Here is a 20,479-nt window from a genome sequence, read left to right as displayed (position 1 = left end):
GGCTCGGCGCGGGGAGGGGACGGGAGAGGGGCCGGCGGGGAGGGGAGGGGGGGGAGGCGGCGGCTCAGGCCGCGCTGCTCATGAGCCGCCGGCGGCGGGGGGTCTCGGTCCCCCTCCCCGGGGGCAGCGGAGCCCTTCGCGGTGGCGGCTCTCGGGCGATGCCGGCGGATTTTCCTCACTGAAGTAGCGGAGCATCAAACATGGCGCTGCGGCCGCCTCCAGCAGTCCGGCAGGACGGACGCTCGGGCGCCTTCGGGCCGCTCCGGAGCCGCTCGGCCCACCGGCGTTCGGCAACCTTCGGCTCTTTCCGGAGCCGCTCGGCGCACCGCCGCTCGGCAACCTTCGGCTCTTTCCGGAGACCCTCGCTGGCAAGCAGCGCTCGGCAAACCTCGACTCTTTCCGGACACGCTCGGCAACTTTCGGCTCTTTCCGGAGACGCTCGGCGCACCGCCGCTCGGCAACCTTCGGCTCTTTCCGGAGTCTCTCGCTGGCGAGTGGTGCTCGGCAACCTTCGGTTCTTTTCGGAGCTGCTCGGCAGCCTTCGGCTCTTTCCGCAACCCTTCGCTTCCCTCCGCGCTCAGCCCGGCACCTCCCGTGACCCTCGAGCGCTCGGGAAACTTCGGCTCTTTCCGGACACCGAGGGCGTTAGGGAGTTCGGGAAGCTTCGGGAATCCTCGGGAGGCGCTCGGGTCTCTTCGGAACTTCTCGGTAACGGCGAGGCCGCAGCTTCGGGCGGTTTCGGCTGGGCCCGGAAAGACTTCAGTGACCCTCGGCTGTGAGGGGGGCCCAGCTTTCCCGCCGCCCAAAAACTCACCCCCAGCCCTGTTGCCAGCCCTTATGGCCTCCCCAGCCACATCGCAGGCTCCCGGGGGGACTGGACAGGGCCGCAGCGCCTCATCAGGGCTGGGACCCCTGAGGGTGACATGGCGGCTGTGAGGGAGGGCTGGCGGCCCTAGTGGGGTGATATGGTGTCTCTGAGGGAGGGCTGGCAGCCCTGAGGGTGACATGGCGGCTGTGAGGGAGGGCCGGCGCCCCAAAGGGTGACATGGCGACTTTGAGGCAGGGCCAGCAGCCTTGAGGGTGACATGGTGGCTCTGAGGGAGGGCTGACAGCCCTGAGGGTGACATGGCGGCTGTGAGGGATGGCTGGTGGCCCTGAGGGTGACATGGCAGCTCTGAGGGAGGACTAGCAGCCCCGAGGGTGACATGGTGGCTGTAAGGGAGGGCTGGCAGCCTTGAAGGTGACATGGTGGCTCTGAGGGAGGGCCGACGGCCCTGAGGGTGACATGGCAGCTGTGAGGGAGGGCTGGCAGCCCCAAAAGTGACGTGGCAGCTCTGAGGGAAAGCCAGTGGCCCCGAGCGTGACGTGGCGGCTGTGGGGGATGGCTAGTGGCCCTGAAGGTGACATGGCAGCCCTGAGGGAGACGTGGCGGCTGTGAGGGAGGCCCAGCAGCCCACCTCTGGCCGTGGGGATCAGTGTAGGGAGGGCTGTCTAGGCCTGCCCTGGTGGGGGGCAGGCATCCTCCTCACGCCCCCACACCATGCCTTCGCCACCCCCAAGGGTTGCCGTGTCGCTGCCATCTTCAGTGTTTCACAGCCCTGCTCACGACCACCGCCGGGCTGAGCTCGGCAGGGGCAAAGGCGGTTTGTGCCGTCTCAGGGAGATAAAAAGGACCTCAGAGCAGATTCAAGCAGCTGCTGGGTTGTCCTGACTTGTCCTGCCCCACCGCTGGCTCCCGAGGGCTCATTCCAGCCGCCTGGCACCTACCGACGTTCCTGCCGCGCCGCACGTCCCAGGGAAACGCTCCCAGCACCTTCTCCACACCGGCAGGTATTGCCATCCCAGGTCACCCAGCCTGAGGTACGCCGGCTGCTGTGAGAAAGTTTTCCATAGCTTATTTGTGTCCCGTCTGCTGCATCCTCGTAGTAGCTGCAGTAATACTTTAAAGCAATCACAAACCTTTAAACGTGAAAAGCTTCTTTTGTTACACAGCTCTCTTGGTGGTATGTTCAGGCGCTTGGCGAGTAACTAGTGCTGCAACTGGAAGTCGACAGAAGAATGATGGGGGTCTTGCGCGCTGAAGAAAACCCACCCAATGAGTCACATCTATCCACATCTCCGCAACAGCCCCATTTTGCGTAATTTTGAGTTTTAAAATACAAATCTGAAGGGGGAGAATCTGGACTGACTTTGTGGTGTTCACAACAGCAAGACGCAGCACAGCACCCGGTGGCCAAAAATTGGTAGAAGGGTCTTGAGTCCGTTTTGCCTTTTGAGTCAGACTCGGAATTATTAAACAATTGGATTTGTGCAGGTCAGGTTTGGGACGTGACGCCTGTGCACGCCGACACACGAGGGCTGCAGTGTACCCCGAGGCTCGCCCTCCTGCGAGGTGTGATCTCCGAAGAAAAGCTCCTGCGAGCTGCCAAAGCCGCTTGAGCCACCGCGGTGGCCTCCAGTAAGAGTAACCGTGCGACTGGAATAGTTTCTTACTGACTGAAGTGCTATCTACAGGGCACAGCCGCACCAAACAAGCGCACTGCGTAGTGCCAGAAGTTATTAGTGGAGCCGGTGGTGGAGGGAAGACGACTCGAGTGCTCTTTATTTTCCCTTTGTGCTTTTCGTTCTGCACAGGGAGACGCCTGGGAGGAGGTGAGCTCGCAGCTACCTCAGACTGCTTGTGGGAAATGGGGTGAAATGGAAAACGATGAGGTTTTTTTGGAGGAAAAAAGCCCCACCAAGCGTTGCCAGCCCGTAAAGAAGACCCAAATGGGGACTATTTCCATCTGTGGCCAGGAACAAATATTTAGCTACAAGAGGGGGCTCCAAGTATTTTTTTTTTTCCTGAGCCATTTTTCCTCTACAGCCTACCACCTGCCAGTTCGACTGCCGATTCCCCACCAGAACAGCTAAAGAGAGAAATGAGAATGACCTCCGCAAAAGGCCAAATAATACCCAGCTCCCCGAAAACGGGAGAACAAAGGAGGAACTTTTATCCTGGTAGGGGGTTTGCCCGAGGACTGATGGATCTCCAGACATCCCGGAGAGCTGCTGCGCTCACAGCACATCTCTCCCATCTGCAGCCTGCTGGGAAGACACATCCCCCTCCACGGCTCGTAAAGACTTCGCTTTTAATAATTTTTAGGGTGTGAGTAAAGCTGGGGGCGGGGAGTCAGTGCCCGGTGCCATTCCACCGACCGACTCCCGAGCGCGGCACTTCTCCTGGTACACCCCTCCGTGCGGAAGGAAATTCGTACCAAAAGCAAATTGACGTCTACGGCTCCCTCTGTTCTACAGAAATAGCTGCCTGTAAACACAGCTGCGAACGAGCCTCCCAGCTCCAGTATCTTTAGATATATCACTTCTTTTTGCCCATTTAGAAAGGAAAAAAGAAAAAAAGAACCCCATCATTTTCACCATATTGTCTGCTGAAGCTCCCAAGGCGTGCTAGCCATGCGAAGGAGCCAGGCTCCTGGCTCTGCCTTAAAGCTCCTCCAAAGTCTATGTCTCCCCCCAGCCCTCCTTTTACCATTTTTTTTTTTTTCCCCTAAGAGGAAAAAGCAGACAGGTCTCTCTTCCATACTCCCCACATAGGACAATTTGGCCGACGAACCCTGCAGATTTGGCGAGTCTGAGCAAGTGCCAGCTGGATTCGTGCCCTTCCTACCGCCTCTGGTTCCTCTCCATTTCAGTTTTTCCTCCTGTTTTTCCTGCTGGCTTTATTAGCACCTGGGAACTGTAGTATCACCGCGGGCAGCTGGAGTTTACAGCGCCGAGCTCTTCTTTCGGAGCATCACCAGCTCTTTTTCCAGTCCCTCACGTACCTGGCACAGCAGAGGTGCTCACAAACACACGGCGAAAAGTGTAGTAGGAGGGTCAGAGGTGTTGGTGAACTTCGGAAAATAGAGGAAAGGATTGGGGTATTGCTGGAAAAGGGCTGCTTTCTTCCAGGAATTGTTTGAGGAAGCTTTTGGTCCGTTCACTGCCCTAAAACCTGACGGTCCCGATAGGTGACGCCAGCACTGGGGTAATATGTTGGGGGGTGAGATCCTGCATAGAGGGGGCAAACTGGGAAGGGGAGGAGCAGTTCAGAAGGTGGGTTTCAGCCTCTCGCAGCCTCGAAGGCTGGCTTGGCCCTACCAAACCTGTGAAAAACCACCATTTCCAGCTCATTTTGGAAGCTCCAGCACTCTCTGGGCACCCTCTTTCACCCAGCACGGCATAGTAGTGCCTCCTTCTTTGCTTTTCCCTCCACTGATCCCCTTCCAACACCCTCCAGGCAAAAAAAAAATAAAATAAAAAAAAAAAAAAACAACATTAAAAAAACCAAAACATCCCTGCTTGGAGCTTTCCCCATTCCTCCTGCCTGGGCTCAGCCCTCGGCAAACATCTCTGCCCTCCGGGGCACGACTGAGTGCAAAATAAAGCAAATACCACCCAGGATCAGGCAAGTCCACGCCAGGCACTGGCACGCGAGTGGGATGAATCACCTCCTGCCTTCACCCGGCAGCTTCCCAGACCCGCAAACATCCACCGCCGGCTCCGAGCCCGGCATGGGGAGCCTTGACCGCGGCATCCCCCTGCCCCGAATCAAGCTGATGCTCGCCCTTGAAATCCTTCCAGCCCCGAGGGTGTCCCCTCCACGGTGGCAGAGATAGCGCCTGCCCAGTCCCTCACTGCGAGTAACCCCCGGAGAGCCAAAATATTTCCCTTTTGGATGGTTAAACCGCCTCTAACAGCATCCCACCTCCCCACGCGATGGGCTGTGCTCCCCTCCCTACTTTCACCCCAGCCCTGCTCTCCCCGTTTAATTCCTCTTTGCCTTGCACCCACGCTGCTCCTCTCTTTTCCTAGGAATGCAGGTATTTCACCCCATTTTAAACCCGCGGGGCCAAATCCAGGCCAAGACACCACTCCGGTAGCATCGCTGACTCCTGCCAGCCCGGCAGCTGAGAGTTCAAGCAATGATTTTCTCGGCTCCACCGCCCTCTGCGGGTTTGCGCCACCATTTCCAGCCAGATCCCAGGGAAAAAACAAGGGCCAGTCTCCCAGCTCTGCAGGAAACCGAGGGCCTCGCGCCGAGGCGTGCAAGCAGAAAGCGTTTCGATTCAATCTGGGCGAGAAAACACAGTAAAAACAGCAAGAGGGAAATTTTACCGTCTATATTGATGCAACGCTCGCAGCCCCTGCGTGCTGCTGGCTCAGCCCTGCCCATCCCGGCAGCAAAAATGCTCTGTATTTCCAAGCGCTCGCTGCCGATGGGGCGAAACCAGGAGGCTGCAGCCCAAATCCAGTCCTTAATAACGAGCTGGGGCTAAATAGCAAACGAGCACCCAGCACATGGCTTGTTTTATGGCCACCAGCCCTCCCAGGTGCTCAGCTGGGAGCCCGCGGTCCAGGTCCTGCCTTGCATTTTTTCGGGCAAGCCTGAGGAAGCCACAGAGCATCCGTTTGGGAGTGAAACGTTGGCCTGCGTTAGCGAGCTGGCAGCAGCCAGCCGGCATCACGGAGCTATAAATACGGCCGTTTGGAGAGCAACCTGCGCGGGGCCGAGCACAGCCCGGCCAGCCAAAAAACTCACCCGGGAGGAAGGAAAAGCATCCGGGAAAGACCTCCCTGCCGGGGAGATGTGTGGGGCCATGCCATACAAGTGGAAAGCAACCACCCACCGGCAGCAAGTCGGCTTTAGCCTCGGAGAGAGGCAGCCGATGCCAAGCACAGGCTGGGAAAAGCCTCCTCAGCTCACTTTTGTCAGCACAGGATGGACTCATCGCTGGGGACAGGGAGAAAGATACGGAGAGGGGACACAAGACTCTCCCTGCTGTCCGAAAGAACAAGAGGTGAGCAGCTCCAGACCCAGTAAAAAGTATTTATTTCAATTACGATAAGCCCACGTAGGGTGAAAAAATAGTTACAAAAAAAATCCCGCCCCATCCCTTCTTTTACATATAAATATTAAAAATCCCTCTACGTCTTTGCTTTCTGTCTAGAGCAAGAAGGTGCCCCGCGAGACAACATGCAGCACCTGAGCTACTGTAAGTGGTTTCTTCTCAAAACCGCAAAAGGAGCATTAAAAAAAACCCTTAAAAAAAGCCCCTCGCCCCTATCCTGGCCAGATCTTACAGCGGTGCCGAACCGGCCACGGAAGGATGGAGGTTTGGGGCCGTGCGGTGGTTTCGGGGCTTGCAGTTTCCCAGGCCATACGGCGGCGAGTGAAGCAGTGGTAGGAACTGCCTGCGCTTGTCCAGGGAAGCCTTTGGGCCGGGAAAAAGCGGCTGACCTCTCTTCAGAGGCGACAGGAGGGAAAACCGGGTGCTCCATCCACAGCGTCACCGCCTCCGTGACATCTTTGGCATGTCAATTTGTCCCTTCGTGCTCCGGGATTAAAGCTAATCCCAGGAGCTGCAGCATCCCGGCAGAGCCTTTCTGCGACCCACAGCATCCTTCCAGCCCTGTCCCCAGGCCCGCTGTTCCCAATTTCCCCATCAGCATCCTCTGAGGACAGTCCCTCCTGGAGAAACCTGGGATCCGGGGCTGGCTACTCGCATCCGCAGCCCAGGCAGCCCCATCCAGCTTCCCCGGCCGAGGGACTGTCACCACAGGGTGCTGCACCTACAGCTGCACTGAGTAAAAAAAAAAAAATAAAAAAAAATTAATAAATATATGAATCTTTTACTAAAAAAAGGCTTTTAAATGCATTTTCCCTGAAATTTTCCAGTGTATTCCACGACGCATGAACAAAAATATATATATTTCCCCTCCCCCCCACCAAAAAAAAAAATATATCTTAAAATATTTTCCATCCTCATGTGCGTATCTTTGGAGAGAGGAAGGTACGTCAGGTGTATTTAGACACGCAGCCAAATGCACCGGCATCGTGGCATTCCCTTTATCGCCTCCGAAAAAGAGGCATTTTGCCGGGGGGGGGTGGGTCAGGCTGGAGCGCTGCGTGTGTAAATACAGGGCAGTGCCCATGGATGCACGCGCCTCGACACGTGGCCCGGTCATGGTGGGAAGGAAAAGACCCCCAAAATCGAAGTCCTTTCACAAACGAGCGAGAGGATGAGGAATTTTCACAGTGGATCGAACCTCGGACGACACCGGGGACGCGGGGCGCCGCTCCGGCTGAGAGCTGGGCAGTTTGTTGCATGGAGAAGTGGTTTGAGCCTCTCAAAAGGACCGGGGAAATCCAGCTGTCAGCAAGGACGAAGCAACCGGCAGCCGGTTCCCTCCAGTGCTCGCCCATCACCAGACTTCGCATTTCTTGGGGGGGTTCATGGGGGAGCCGAGGGGGCAGCCGAAATGCTCCGCGAACTCCCGGGAGTTGGAGACTGTGCCGATGACGCGGAAACGCGAGGGGCTGTGGGGGTCGGTGATGAGCCCCTCGTGCGAGCTCTCCGGCGTGCGAACCGAACACCACACCTGCAAATGGAAGGCGAGAAGCACGAGTATGGTTGCCGGTAGCCGCAACCATAAGGCCCCACTCGGTGCCAAATCGGACCTCCCTGCTTGAGTGATGGGCACCTACACAGCTCGAGCTCCAGCTTTGTCTCGCTGTTTAACCAGCACCACCCCGGTCTGGTTCTCCATCCACCACGCAGCATCTCTGGAGACCTCAGTTTTGCTGTCACACCCTCCCAACACCACTTGGCCATGCCTCCACCCCTCAAGAACCTGTGCGTCCGCCCTCCCTACCCACCACCGAGTGACCTACCTGGGCGAAGCCAACGAAGAAGAGCTGGTGGTTGGTGAGGCCGAGAGTTGGGAGGGTTTCCTCTTCCCCATTCTTTTTCAGCCAGTTTTGATATGCCTGGAGGCCAGGGAGCACAGTGGGCTCAGTGGACACCACCGATCCCACCACACCATGCCCCCCACCGCATCCCCCCAGCCCCATGGCCCTACCCGGTAGGCAGCTTTGAGGCCACCGTTGTCAGCGATGTTCTCCCCGAGGGTGTGCTTGCCGTTGACAGCCTCGCCATTGATGGTGTAGTTGCCGTACTGCTCCACCATGCACGCTGTCTGCCGCTTGAAGGCCTCCACCGAGGAGTTCTTCCACCAGGGACGCAGGTTGCCATCCTTGTCATATTCCCGCCCTGCCGAAAACACAGTGGGTCCTCCATCACCCCGCCAGCCAACCCTCCGGCAGCCCACCCGCCTGGGCCTGGCCATACCTTGGTCATCGAAGGCATGCGTCAACTCATGACCCACCACCACGCCAATCCCACCAAAATTCAGTGACCTGCGGGAGGGCGATGCTGAGATTTAGAGAGCAGCCGCTGCTCCCCACAGCCATGAAGTTTAGCCTCCAGTTTTGGGATGGGAGGAAATTTGGGAATCCTGTCCTCCCTGTTTTCCTTAGGCTCTTACTTGGGAGACGCCCGGGTGTAAAAAGGGGCCTGGAGGATGCCGGCAGGGAAGACGATCTCATTCTTGGTGGGAGAGTAGTATGCGTTGACGGTCGGAGGCGTCATGCTCCACCTGCAGGGACACGGACACGGCCAACGTGGCAGCACAAAGCCAATGCTGATGTTTGCTCCAACACCATCCATTTATCATGGTGCAAAGCCATCAGCCCCAATTTAACTCCCCCAAACCAGCATGGCCTGGTGGACGACAAATCCCAGTGCTCCAGATATTGTGATATTCCCCACTGAGCACAACAGGGAAGTAGAGCAGAGGACTTACTGGTCCCGGTTGGGTGGTTTGCGAAGCTGGTCGGCGGTGACCCTGGCTGAGAAGTTGTAGAACTGCATGACGTTCTCGAAGTAGAGGTCAGACACAGCCTCGTACTGCAAAAGAGCAAGGCGTGAGCGGCGCGCGGTGATCGCCCGGCCCCGCTCCTCCCTCCATGGTCATATTTGAGCCTCCGGAGCCGGCTGAGTTACGTCCGCTCTCATTTCTCCTCCTCTCCAACATCTGCAGAGTCTCAGCGGAGCAATGAATCACCGTTACGGAAACCGGCTCCTCCTCTTCCCAGGCAGGGATCCCGAGAGCCACAGCCACCCCAGAACTGGCCTGCAGCTCTCCGGGAAGCCCCCAGAGAATGGCCAAGGACACCAGTGAGACCCTTCTGGAGGAAACCTAGGGCTTGAGGCTAACCCTGAGGCCGTGGTGATGGGCACACGTCCTGCATACGCCAGCAGAGGGGGGAACAGGGGACCCAGGGGATGTATCTGACCAACTCACATCATTAAAAACTTTATCCAGCTCCTTGGGGTCCATGATGAACTTGGGGTAGCCGATCATGTTGTAGATGGCATCTGCCTGGGGGGTGACAAGGACCAGAGTGCTTTTGGTGCCAGGGATGGAAGGATGGGCTTGCCCAGCTCCACCACCCCCCACCGTCACCCCCTCCTCCCCAGCGCTGCTCCTCCCCAGCTCCTCACCTTCTCTTTGGCTGATTTCCTCGTCTCTTCGTCCATCCATTGCAAGGTCTCCAGGCTTTCCTCGAAGGCTGTTTTAATCTCCGCGATCATTTCCTCTGCCTGGACAAAAAAAGGCAGAGCAACGTCAGCCCGGAGAGACGGCTTCCACCCCGGAGACTTCAAGGACCCTTCGCCCCGGTGGGGAGGAAGAGGCCGGGATGCCGAAATGGCATGCAGACGGGTGAAAAACCCAGTGAAAGGAGATGCACGGTGGACAAAAGGTGGGCAGAGAAACATTGGCTGCCCCAACTGTCCACCGTCGTGGTGGCTTGCACGCTGCTCGCGTGGGGACGTACCACCTGCTTGCTGTCCTCGGCGAAGGTGGCCTTGACGAACATGGCCCCCAGGGCGAAGCCCAGGTTGTTGTCCGTGTCGCTGATGCAAAATTTCCAGCGCGGGAGGCAGGTCTGCATGGGGAGAGAGGTGGTCGTCAGTGGCCAAAGTCCCGCACCTTCCCATCCGCTTGTCCCACTGGGAGATGGGGTCCGCATCCATCCCCCTGCACCGGAGCTGCCACCCCAAAACCTGCCCCACATCTCTAGTTTTTGGATGCAATGTGATGAGGACTTTGCTTAAAAAGCTGTCACCACTTTAACGGCGACGTGGGGGCAGTGGGGGGCTCCCCCTCACCTTCTTTGTCCCGTACATCACTTCCATGAATTTTTCCTCAGCATCCTGGAAGCGCTGGTCAAGGAAGGGGCTGGTTTTCCGCACCAGGTTCCAGATCATGTAGTTGTTGAGGAGACTGTGGCAAGAGGTGGTGAGCAGGCGGCAGGACGTGCCTGCCCTCCCCGGACAGCCCTCCGTGCGGGCTGGGGGCTCTCACCATTTATCGGTGGCCAGGATGAGGTCGGAGACCTGCTCCAGGTACTCCTTGGCGTAGACCACGACGGGCTCCGACTCGTTGAGCTCCACCGGGTAGAAGACAGTGGAGAGGAAGGGCATCCAGTCCACGGCTGGCGCCAGCTCCTGCAAAAGCCACGCCGCTGCTACGGACCCAAAAGCCATCCAAGGGGGGGTGGCAGCCGCTTCCCGAGCTGGAAGCCGCTGCATCAGCCCCCGTTTGAGGGATTCAGCTGATTTTGCAGAGACCGCTTCCCATAACAGCAGCATCCTCCAAAGGTCGGAGGGGAGTAAACAATTTCCTCCCGCAAAGGAAAAGAAAGTGGGGCGGGCGTCAAAAATGTTGACATAAGCCATTAGGGCCCCTTCGGGGACACGGGGAGGTGACCGAGTTGACGTCCGCAGCCGGACCGCAGCCCTGAGGGTGGTCCAGAGAATGGGAGGAGCGGGTCAGGGTGGGATTTCCCCAAGGAGGACATGGGCCAAGCTATTGCACAAGAGCTTCCCAGACGGTGTCAGCCAGCGTTAGGCTTCCTCAGAGGAGCTGCGTCACCTCCACCCGTCCATCCCGCTTCCCAAACCACGGCGGAGCAGGGAGGCTCGCCAGCTCCATCCCTACCTTTAGGTCTCCGGCTGTCATTTTATGGTAGATGACCTCCTCATCCCGGTGTTTCTCCTGCGGGATGGTGATGTTGGCCAACGCCGTCTCAAAATCCAAGATCTGCTGCATCTGCTGCCGCGTCGACTCCTCATCGGTGCCGCCCAGGTACATCCCCAGCTGCACCATGTAGTTCAGGTACCCGGCGAGCACCTACATGGTAGGATGGGGGGGGATCAGCATGGTGGGTGCCACCCACCCATGACACCTCCCGGCAAAGCCAGATTTCCCCCGACAACCTGACCTTCTCGTTCTCCGTCTTGTTCAGGTAGTAATCCCGCGACGGCAGGCCTAGCCCCGACTGATCCACCTGGATGACGTTGCTGTTGGAGTTTTTGGAGTCGGCGCTGACGTAGACGGAGAAGAAGGGCGAGGTGCGGTAATGTGCTGTCACCTCCCGCAGCGTCGCGTTGAAGTTGTCCCCTGCGCAGGGACCCGTGATGTTCCAGCCGCCCAGCTGGGGAGAGACAGCAACCAGTTTTTGGGTAAGGAATGACCACCTGGAGCTGCTTAAATATCCCCCCAATGCCCACCCTGGGGGGAAACATCTTGCAATGGGTCTAAAAAGCTCAGGAGAGGCAAGACCTGCCTATAAACCTTACAAATCCCTTCCCCTCTCTGCCCGCCTGCCCTGAGGGATGCTCTTCCCCAGGAAGCACCGGGAATGGGGTCTGGAGGGGGCTGGGACTGCCCATAAAGGAGCTTTTTCCTCCCATTTCGCAGCCGCCCGGGGAAGGCAGCTTTGCTGCAAGGCAGGGGACGAACCTTTTGGATGAGGTCCATGAGCGGGGCAGCGCGCAGCTCCTCGATCTTGCTCTCGTTCATGCAGGCTTGGTAGTAACGCTGCGCCTTGCGCTCCGCCTCGCTCGACACGTTGGCCGTGGTGTTTTCTACGGGAGGTAGCCAGAGGGGCTCACAGGGGGTCCCCGAGGATGGACATCCATCCCCCATCCTGCCGATGCCTGCCAGAGCCCCCATCCTTCCACCGGAGAAACATTCAGCCCCGTTTCGGGCAAAGCCAGGCTCCAAAAAGGCGCCGAGGATTGTCCCACCGATCTCCTCTGTGACCCCAAGGGCACCCCGTGGCCCCCAGCCCTTCCTGGCCTCCTGCCTCCATCTCCTCTCCCACCCGCAGCGACTGCTCCGGCTCTTTGGAGCAGAAAGATAAAGAAAGAAAAAACAAAAAGCATTTTTCCAGCAGCTCTGATGTTCCCAGCATCATCCAGCCCCCTGCGCTGCCCTTGCCCCCGTGCTGGCGCTCTCCAGCTCTATATTATTTATTCCTGCGAGAAGGAACAATAAACCCATTTTTCTCCTCTGCCTCCAAAACCCAAAACCATCCTTTTATTTTTTTTTCCCCCCCACTCTAAAATTCTGCTTCCCCAGAGGTTTAGGGTTTTTTTTTGTTGTTGTTGTTTTTTTTTTAATTTTATTTTCCTCATGACACAGCTTGCACCTTTGGCTTCCCAGCTGTGTGGTTTTATTAACTAAAGGTCCCTCGGCTCCAAGGAATTCAAGGAAATGCCGAGCGCGACCGCTTGGACGGAGGCCCGGTCCCTTCTCCCGGTAAAACCAGCGCCAGATTTCTGCGGGAAGAGCCAGGGATGAAGCCGTTCCCGCGCCACCCCCCTTCTTCTGAAAGACAACACTCTCCCCAAACCTTCTCTTTTCAGATAATCAGCCCCGGCGCAGTGGAAAGTGCTGATAAGGAGCCAGTTGTTTGCTCAAAGCTTGAACAAACCGTCCCCGCCGGTTGCTCGGATAAGCCGCCCCAGTTCGGTGTTCGCACGCAGAGGCTGAGCCCAGGATCCTCCCTCCGCCGGGGGAATTTTGGCCCCCCAAAAACCAGCCAGATCAGCAGCCAGCACCCCAAAAAGGCTGCTCACAAAGGCTGGAAGCTATAGCAGGAGGAAAAAAACATCTCCTTGGGGTGATATTGGGGTGCTACGGTCTCTGGATGCAGTCTGAGGTGCAAATCCTGAATTTCAGAGCTCCTGGGAATGCCGCCATGGGGTTTGTGGAGTCAAGGCCGGGACCCTTCCCCTGCTCGTCCCCAAAGAGCCGCGTCAGCACGGCCAAAAATCCCACGGGCATCCAGGAGAGCAAACACAGCCAGGATCTGCTTCCCAATGTCCTTGCAGCGCGCGCGCGTCACGGATCGGTTTGACACTGGGGGTTTAAGTCCAACCTTACGTCCTCGCGGGCATGTTTCTGGCATCCCCTGGACCTAAAGGGACTCCTTGGCCCCGCGGGGGTCCCACCGCTCCCACGTACTCACCCAGCAGATGCTTCATGATGGCCTGGTTGTGCTCCCAGAGGTTGTTGAAGGTGCCCCAGCGCGAGTGGCCATCGGGGAGGGGGTTGGCCTTGATCCAGCCCCCGCAGGCGTAGCTGAAAAAGTCTTCGCAGGGATTCACCGCCCGGTCCAGCGAGCTGAGGATGGAGCTGGTGACGGAGATGCAGGCTTCCGACAGGCACACGGCGGGCGACCCTGGGGGTTGGGAATGAGGGGTTCAGCTCCTCCGCCGCGGCGTGACGAGCTGCACCAGGGAGCATCCTGCCCCGCGACGAAGGATGTGGGCAAATATCCTATCTGGTGCCCGAGCATCCCACCCTGTGCCTTAACACCTCGCTCCAGGGCAACAATATCCAGGGGCAAGTAATATGAACCAGCATCCCATCCCCGAGCATCCTGCCTGAGCATCCCGTCCCAGGGCGAGGGATGCGGGCGAGCGTCTCATCCTGTGCCCAAGCGTCCTGTCCAGTGCCTGAGCATCCCATCCTGGGAAGGACCATGGAATCATAGAATTGCCAAGGTTGGAAGGGACTTTTCAGATCATCAAGTCCAACCATCAACCTAACTCTGACAAAAACCATCACTAAACCATATCGCTAAGCACCACGTCTGCGCGGCTTTTAAATCCCTCCAGGGATGGTGACTCAACCATTGCCCTGAGCAGCCTCTTCCAATGCTTGATAACCCTTTCAGCATAAAAATTTTTCCTAATATCTAATCTAAACCTCCCCTGGCACAACTTGAGGCCGTTTCCTCTTGTCCCCTCGCCTGTTCCTTGGGAGAAGAGCCCGACCCCCCCTGGCTACCCCCTCCTTTCAGGGAGTTCTAGAGAGCGAGAAGGTCTCCCCTCAGCCTCCTCTTCTCCAGGCTGAACACCCCCAGCTCCCTCAGCCGCTCCTCATGAGACTTGTGCTCCAAACCCCTCATCAGCTCCGTTGCCCTTCTCCGGACTCGCTCCAGCACCTCAAAATCTTTCTTGTAGTGAGGAAGGATGTGGGCAAGCATCCCATCCTCTGCCCAAGCATCCAGTTCTGGGGTAAAGCATGAGACACGCATCCCTTCCTGGGGCAAGGGATGCAGGCAAACACCCTGCCGCGTGCCCGAGCATCCCACCCTGGGCTGAGAGATGCAGGCAAGCATCCTATCCCCTGCCTCAGCATCCTGCCCCATGGCAAGGGATGCAGGCAAACACCCTGTCTTGTGCCCACGCATCCCACCCCACACCTGAACATCCTGCCTGGTACCTCCGAATCCCGCCCTGGGGCAAGGGAGGCGGGTGAGCAACCCGTCCTGGACCCAGGCATCCCATCCCAGCGAACCCACCCCCCCCAGGTCAAGGGCATAGGACCCCTGCGCGGTGCGAGGACTTACGGGCTCTGTACTGGAAGATGAGACCCAGTAGACACGCGGCCAGCACGGTCCCCAGCACCCCCACCACCACCAGCAGCTGCTTCTCGGAGCGCGTCCGCTCAGCCCAGCACCCCGGGCTGCTCCTCGAGCCGCGGAAGTTCACCTGCGGGAAAAGCAGCGACGTTTCCCCACTGGCGGAAAAACCCACCCGTGTGTCCCCCATTTGACTCCCTGCAGCCCGCGGCACGAATTTGGCCCCCGGCGAGGGATCCGGCATGGCTGGGGCTGGGAAAGGCGGCAGCTGCCTTCCAGAAACCAGCCAGGAAGGGCGGCACAATGGCAGGAAAGGGAGCGGGGCGAGCGTTTCGGCAGGCTCACCTGCTACGCCGTGCCACCCGAATCCCTCCTCAAGCACGGCTGTATCCCCCCCCCCGCCCCAGTGGTCCCTGTCCCCACCGCCAGCGCTGGGAGAGGGTGGGGGCCACCACGGCATCGGGAAGTGCCGTAACAGGATACTCCCGCTCAGCTGAAAAACATCCCCAGGAAACATCCCGATGTGACGGCGAGCGGAGATGGCCCCGACGGGGAAAGCGAAAAAACACAGCGGAGCCCTGATTTTTGGGGCAGTAAACACCATTTTGGGCAGAGGCCGATGGGGCTGGCAGCAGGGCCGGCACCGAGAGCGTCGCTCCAGCCCCAAATCTTCCCCGGCGAAGCCGGACGCTGGCAGCCGTGGGGTTTCTTCTCACCACCCGTGGTCCTTTTTAAGCCGCTTTCCCGCTGCTCAGGGAGGAATTAACCTAATCCCCTTTTGTGCGGGGACAAAGCTCCCACCGTCGCGATAATTGCTCGCCCCGGCCATGCCAGGAAGGGGCTTGGCCGGCAAAAAACTGGGTGCTGGGGCTTTGCAAAGAGGATCTGGTCCCGCAGGCTCCCCCGTCGCTGCTGCCGGGAGGGGAGCAAAGGGCAGCAGGAGCCAACACGGCTCTGCCCACGCCAGACTTTGCCCTGTGGAAAGGCTGGTCCCAGGCGGAAAAACCTTCTCCAACCTCCTTTGCTGCTTTCCAGGACCTAAAATCGCCTTTTTTTCCCCCCCGCTAAACCACACAAGAACCCCTACCTGGAAGCCGTTGGGGTACCCATCGCTTTCACTGATGGAGTCCAGGGGGTCTTCGTCGTCCAGCGTCGCCCGCTTGTAGGTCGACATCTGCGCGGGGAGAACGGCAAACAGAGGTGCTCAGGGGCTCGGGATCGACGAGGAGGAGGAAGGAGGGCGAGGAAGGGATACGCACCCCCTAAAGCCGCCTCCTCCTCCAGGGAGCTAAATCCCGAATGGCTCCGGGGTAGTAAAGCGCTAAACAAACACCGGAGGAAGGTTATGGAAAGCAACGCAGCCGGAGCCAAAAGCTGAGCAAAGCCCGAACCCGCCTTGCTTTCCCCCGGGGCCGCGTTGTGCAACCTCCCCTTCAGCCTGGAATAACGCCGGTTCCTCCTCCAACGGCTCCCGGCCCCGAAACGGGGTGCAGGTCCTCCCCTGTGCCGGGGAAGCCCGGTGTGCCGGGGACCTGAGAAAGGCTGGTAGCGGAGAAAATGGCTTTTCACCCCGAAACTACCAGCTCGCTCGCGCTCCACGCCCCATCTGCGAACCGTGCGCACCCCGAAACAACCCGTGGCTCCCTCTGAGCACCCAAAGGCGACGGCACCTTGAATTTCGGCTACTGACGGGCTCCCTCCCAGCTCCTTGTCCCCCGGGGCGTTATCTCGCGCCGGTGCCCTGCTCTTATCTCATCCCCCAGCAGAAAAACAAGGGGAAACCTCACCGGTTGGCAGCTGGCCCTTATCGTGCCGCCGCCACCGTTTCCTTCCCCCCTGGCACGGCCCTGCCACCCAGCCAGATTGTCTGCCGCCGGGGAAAACAACCCTCCGCCTGCCGCCGAGGGGGTGAGCCCCCCAAAACCCACCCTGAGCCCCGGCCACCGACGGGCCGAGCGGCGCCGGTCACGTCCCTTCGGCCCCCACGCAGCGCAGGGCTGGGGTTCGCACCCATCCAGATGTCCCCATCCCACTGGTATCGTCCCCAAAGGGACGCTGAGTTGATCCAACCCAACGCAGCCGCACCTCAGTTTCCCCTGGCAGGAAGGCGCACGCAACGAAAGCGCAAGTTCTCAGCCCCGTCGCCGCTAATGGCCTTCCCCAACTTCCCCTCGCACAATTATTAACGAATCCCCTCCTCCCCCCGGATCCCCGGTCGCAGCCTGGCTTTAATCAGCCACAAAACCCACCCCGGGGAGGAAAAAGGGTTAAAAGAAAAAAAAGGCAGTTTCCCTCCTCGGTTGTGCAAAAAGCTCAGTTTCCAGCCCCAAAATCTCCTCCAGGTGCCTTGAGCCTGCAAACTGCAACGCGGGAGGGGGGAGGAAGCTTTAACTGCAAGATTTTATCGCCGGTGAAATCTGATTTTATACTTTTTTTCCATCCGCTTTCACTTTTCCCCCTTGTTTTCGCACTTCGCGCATGGCTGAAATTCACAGCTCCAGGCACAAATCCCCGGGGTGAGGGGGCGGGCGGGGGGGGGAGTCCATGAAGCCCCCACGGCACCGAATTCCTGAAGTCCCAGCTTCCAGCCAAGGTTTTCACTCCGTTTCCTGAGGAAATGAGGTTTTTTCGGCGATCCCCCACCCCGCCTGCCTGCCCCACACTGAAAACAGCAGGAAAAAGAGAAAAGGGGGGGGGGGGGAAAACCCACCTTCCCCCCCCCCCCCCAACCTTTCTCTAGGGATGTGCTGGCTCAACCCCATATTAGACATCGGGGAATCCAAGCTGAGCTTGAACACCTCCCCCCCACCCCCAACACCCCCGGGATCAACCCCCAGCATCTTTAATTTGAGGGAAATTGGGTCCGGGAGGTATTTTTAACGCCGTTACCCCCCCACCACCACCTTACCCCACATTGGGGGCATGGAGGCAAAGCAGCACCCATGGGTGCTGCCCACCCCTCACTGCTCCAGCTTGCAAAGCAGCAACACCCCCTTTTTTGGGGTCAAAACGGGGTGGTTTTTGGCCACCCCCCGCTCTGCTTTTTGTTTAAATCACAATAAAAACGCAGCTCCAACAGGGTGGGGGGCACCCACGGGTGCGGGGGGGCACGCATGCTTTACACCCCCCCGTCCAAGCCGAGGGGTTTCCCCTCCCTTCTCTTCCTAACTTATAAAAGTCTTCGCCGGGCCTTAAATCGCCCGATTTGCCCCCAAACCGCTCCTCCGCCTTAAAAAACAATAAACCCCGAGCGTTTCGAGCCCGCAGCCGCCGAGGAAGGTCCGGGGGGGGAAGTGGGAAGGGGGCACCCACCACCCTGCACCCCCCCCCCACACCCTCCGGGGGAGCCCCCTCACCCCGGTATCGTGGTGGTGGTGGGGGAGCCCCTCACCCCGGTATCGGGGCGCCGCCGCCGGTTCCTTTCAATTCCCGCCCGGGCGCCATTTCGGAGCAACCACGGCCGCGATCGCGGGCGATGGCGTTTCTCTTCCCCCCCCCAACTCCTAATTTCACCCCCAGCCCCCCCAGACCATCCCCGCACCCCCAAACCTCCCCCGCACCCAGCGGCGCCCGCCCGGGCTCCCCCCCAGCACCCATGGGTGCCCCCTGCACCTCCAGGACCTGCAGTCAGCACCCAGCGGCTCATTAAGATGCTCAGGGGGTAATTAGCAACGCCTGGCTTTCATTAGGGGCCCTGGCGTTAATTAGGGGTGCTGGGATGGGGGGGAGGGGGTGCTGGGACATAGGGGTGCTGGGAGGGGGGGGGGGCACCCAGTTTTGCAGGGAGCCCCCGGCTGCAGATAAATTAAAAAAAAAAAAAAGCCTAAAAAGGAACAAAAACCGGTTAAAGTTTGCCAAAAAAAACCCGGGGGGGGGGGGAGGGAGGAGGCCAGTTTGCAAAGAGCCCCCCCCTCCAAAAGTGGGTGCTGCTGGGGGGGGGGGGCACCCCTCCACTTGCAGGGGGAAACCCAGTGCAAATCCCTGCGGGTTTGGGTCAAGGGCTGGGGGCTGGGGGGAGGGGGGGGGCACCCACTTTGGTGTCCCCCCCCACCCTGGGGACCCGCTGGCCACAAAGCAAAGCCGGCTGGGGGAGTCGATGGGCGGTGACGGGGGGGGCACGCAGGGGTGTTGGTGGGGGGTCCCTTGGAGGGTGCAAGGGGGGGTGCGTTGGGGGGTGTTGGGGGGTCCCAGGGGGCTACAGGTGTATCCCATGGGGGTCCCATGGGGGTGCGGCTGGATCCCGTGGGGGTCCCTTGGGGGGGTGCACTGGGGTCCTATGGGGGTCCCTTGGGGGGGTGCAATGGGGGTTCCATGGGGGGGTGCATGGGGTGAAATGGGGGCCCACGGGGGTTCTGTGGGGATGCCATGGGGGTCCCTTCGGGGGTGCATGGGAGTCACTTGTGGGGGGGAAAAGGGGGGTCCCATGGGGGTGCAGAGGGGGGTCCCTTGGGGGATCCCATGGGGGTCCCTTCGGGGGTGCATGGGAGGCACTTGGGGGGGGAAAATGGGTGTCCCATGGGGGTGCAGAGGGGGGTCCCTTGGGGGATCCCATGGGGGGGTTGCAACACGCATCCCACGGGCGACGCATCGCCCCGGTTCGGCCAGATGACCCGACCCCCAACCCCCCCACCCGCATTAGGGGTGCCGCCTGCGCCGCCCCCCCCCGCATTCACTCACCATGGCTGCCCCCCCGCTCCCGCCGGCCTCGGCCCCCCCACCCCCCCCACCCCCGGGGCGGGCTCCGCTGAGCCCCGGCGCAGCTCGTTACGCGGCGGAGAGTGACGGCGGGTGACGAGCAAAGGCCGTACCTGGGATGGGAAACCAATGGGGCCGCCGGGGGGGGCGGGGGGGGGGGGGCGGGCTCCTCCCCCGCCTCCTTTAACTCTTTCGGGGGGCCCAAATCCCGCCTTGGGGGGGGTCCCTGTGTGTCCTGTGTTTGTGTCCCCTTCCCCCCACCCACCCCCACCCACCCCCCCAGCAGCTGCTGCGAGCATCCCCCCCGGTAAATCACGGCAGCTCACTCGCCGGCGCAGGGATGCGGGGTGTTGGTGCGAGCGTGCGGTGGTGCGAGCGTGCGGTGGTGCGAGGGTATGGTTGTGCGAGTGTGTGGTTGTGTGAGTGTGCGGTTGTGCGAGGGTACGGTTGTGTGAGTGCGTGGTTGTGCGAGGGTATGGTTGTGCGAGAGCACGGTTGTGCGAGCGCGTGGTTGTGCGAGCGCGTGGTTGTGCGAGGGTACGGTTGTGCGAGCGCGTGGTTGTGCGAGCGCGTGGTTGTGCGAGCGTGCGGTTGTGCGAGGGTACGGTTGTGGGAGCGCGTGGTTGTGCGAGCGTGCGGTTGTGCGAGGGTACGGTTGTGCGAGCGCGCGGTTGTGCGAGCAGGCGGTGCTGCCGGGGGCCCAAAGCGTGCAAGCGCGCGGCCGTGCCCGCAGGCGAGCGTGCAAGGAAGGCCGCGAAGCCCCGCGCTCGTGCAAGCGAGCGGTTTCGTGAGCCGCCAAGCACGCACCCGTGCAAGGGCCCGGGGGGTGTGTGGGGGGGAGAGGCATGCGTGCCGCGTCGCACGCGTGGGCGCAGGTGACTGCGTGAGCGTGCAAGCGCACAATCACGTGCGAGCCCGCGATTGTGTGCACGCAGACCGTCGTGCGAGCGTGCACGCCCCCGCTCGTGCAAGGGCACGATTTTGCGAGCGTGCAATGGTGCGAGCTTATAAATTTATAAGCCTTGCCCGCCCCCCCCACCTCCCCCCCCCGTGTTTCACAGCCCCTCGCAGGGTTTTGGGGTTCGAGCCTGGCCGGGTTTGTGCACGTGGCCTCGCAGCGAGGAGTTCCCCAGATTGCGGCTCTCCGTGTGCCGGGCTAACGAGCTTTTTAATTAGCTT

At 59.9% G+C, this 20,479-nt stretch overlaps 1 protein-coding gene across 7 annotated transcripts; it reads right to left on the bottom strand.

The window, feature by feature from the left end:
* Window positions 1–5,849: 5,849 nt before the first annotated feature.
* ECE1 (endothelin converting enzyme 1) lies at window positions 5,850–19,306 on the bottom strand. 7 transcript variants are annotated; one of them, XR_012583964.1, is made up of 19 exons: window positions 19,283–19,306; window positions 15,693–15,779; window positions 14,594–14,735; window positions 13,205–13,417; window positions 11,692–11,816; window positions 11,171–11,383; window positions 10,888–11,079; window positions 10,252–10,394; window positions 10,056–10,170; window positions 9,722–9,832; window positions 9,387–9,485; window positions 9,187–9,264; window positions 8,686–8,789; window positions 8,368–8,478; window positions 8,172–8,239; window positions 7,903–8,093; window positions 7,715–7,810; window positions 7,090–7,422; window positions 5,850–6,623 (listed from the first exon to the last, which is right to left on the bottom strand). XR_012583964.1 is itself a non-coding variant. In XM_074560588.1 (18 exons), the coding sequence occupies exons 1-18, from the start codon at window positions 19,283–19,285 to the stop codon at window positions 7,246–7,248; spliced, it is 2,268 nt and encodes a 755-aa protein (XP_074416689.1). In that variant the 5' UTR covers window positions 19,286–19,306; the 3' UTR covers window positions 5,850–7,245. The 7 variants fall into 7 exon arrangements, 6 of the variants coding, with proteins under 6 accessions (XP_074416689.1, XP_074416693.1, XP_074416692.1 ...); XM_074560588.1 differs by having other exon boundaries at window positions 5,850–7,422; XM_074560592.1 differs by lacking the exon at window positions 19,283–19,306 and adding an exon at window positions 17,962–18,003 and having other exon boundaries at window positions 5,850–7,422.
* Window positions 19,307–20,479: the final 1,173 nt, after the last annotated feature.

The sequence above is a fragment of the Larus michahellis genome, chromosome 16 (genome assembly GCF_964199755.1).
Source record: "Larus michahellis chromosome 16, bLarMic1.1, whole genome shotgun sequence".
Lineage (NCBI taxonomy): Eukaryota > Metazoa > Chordata > Aves > Charadriiformes > Laridae > Larus > Larus michahellis.
Note: the sequence above shows the minus strand (reverse complement) of the source record. Positions and strands in the feature narration are given on the sequence as shown.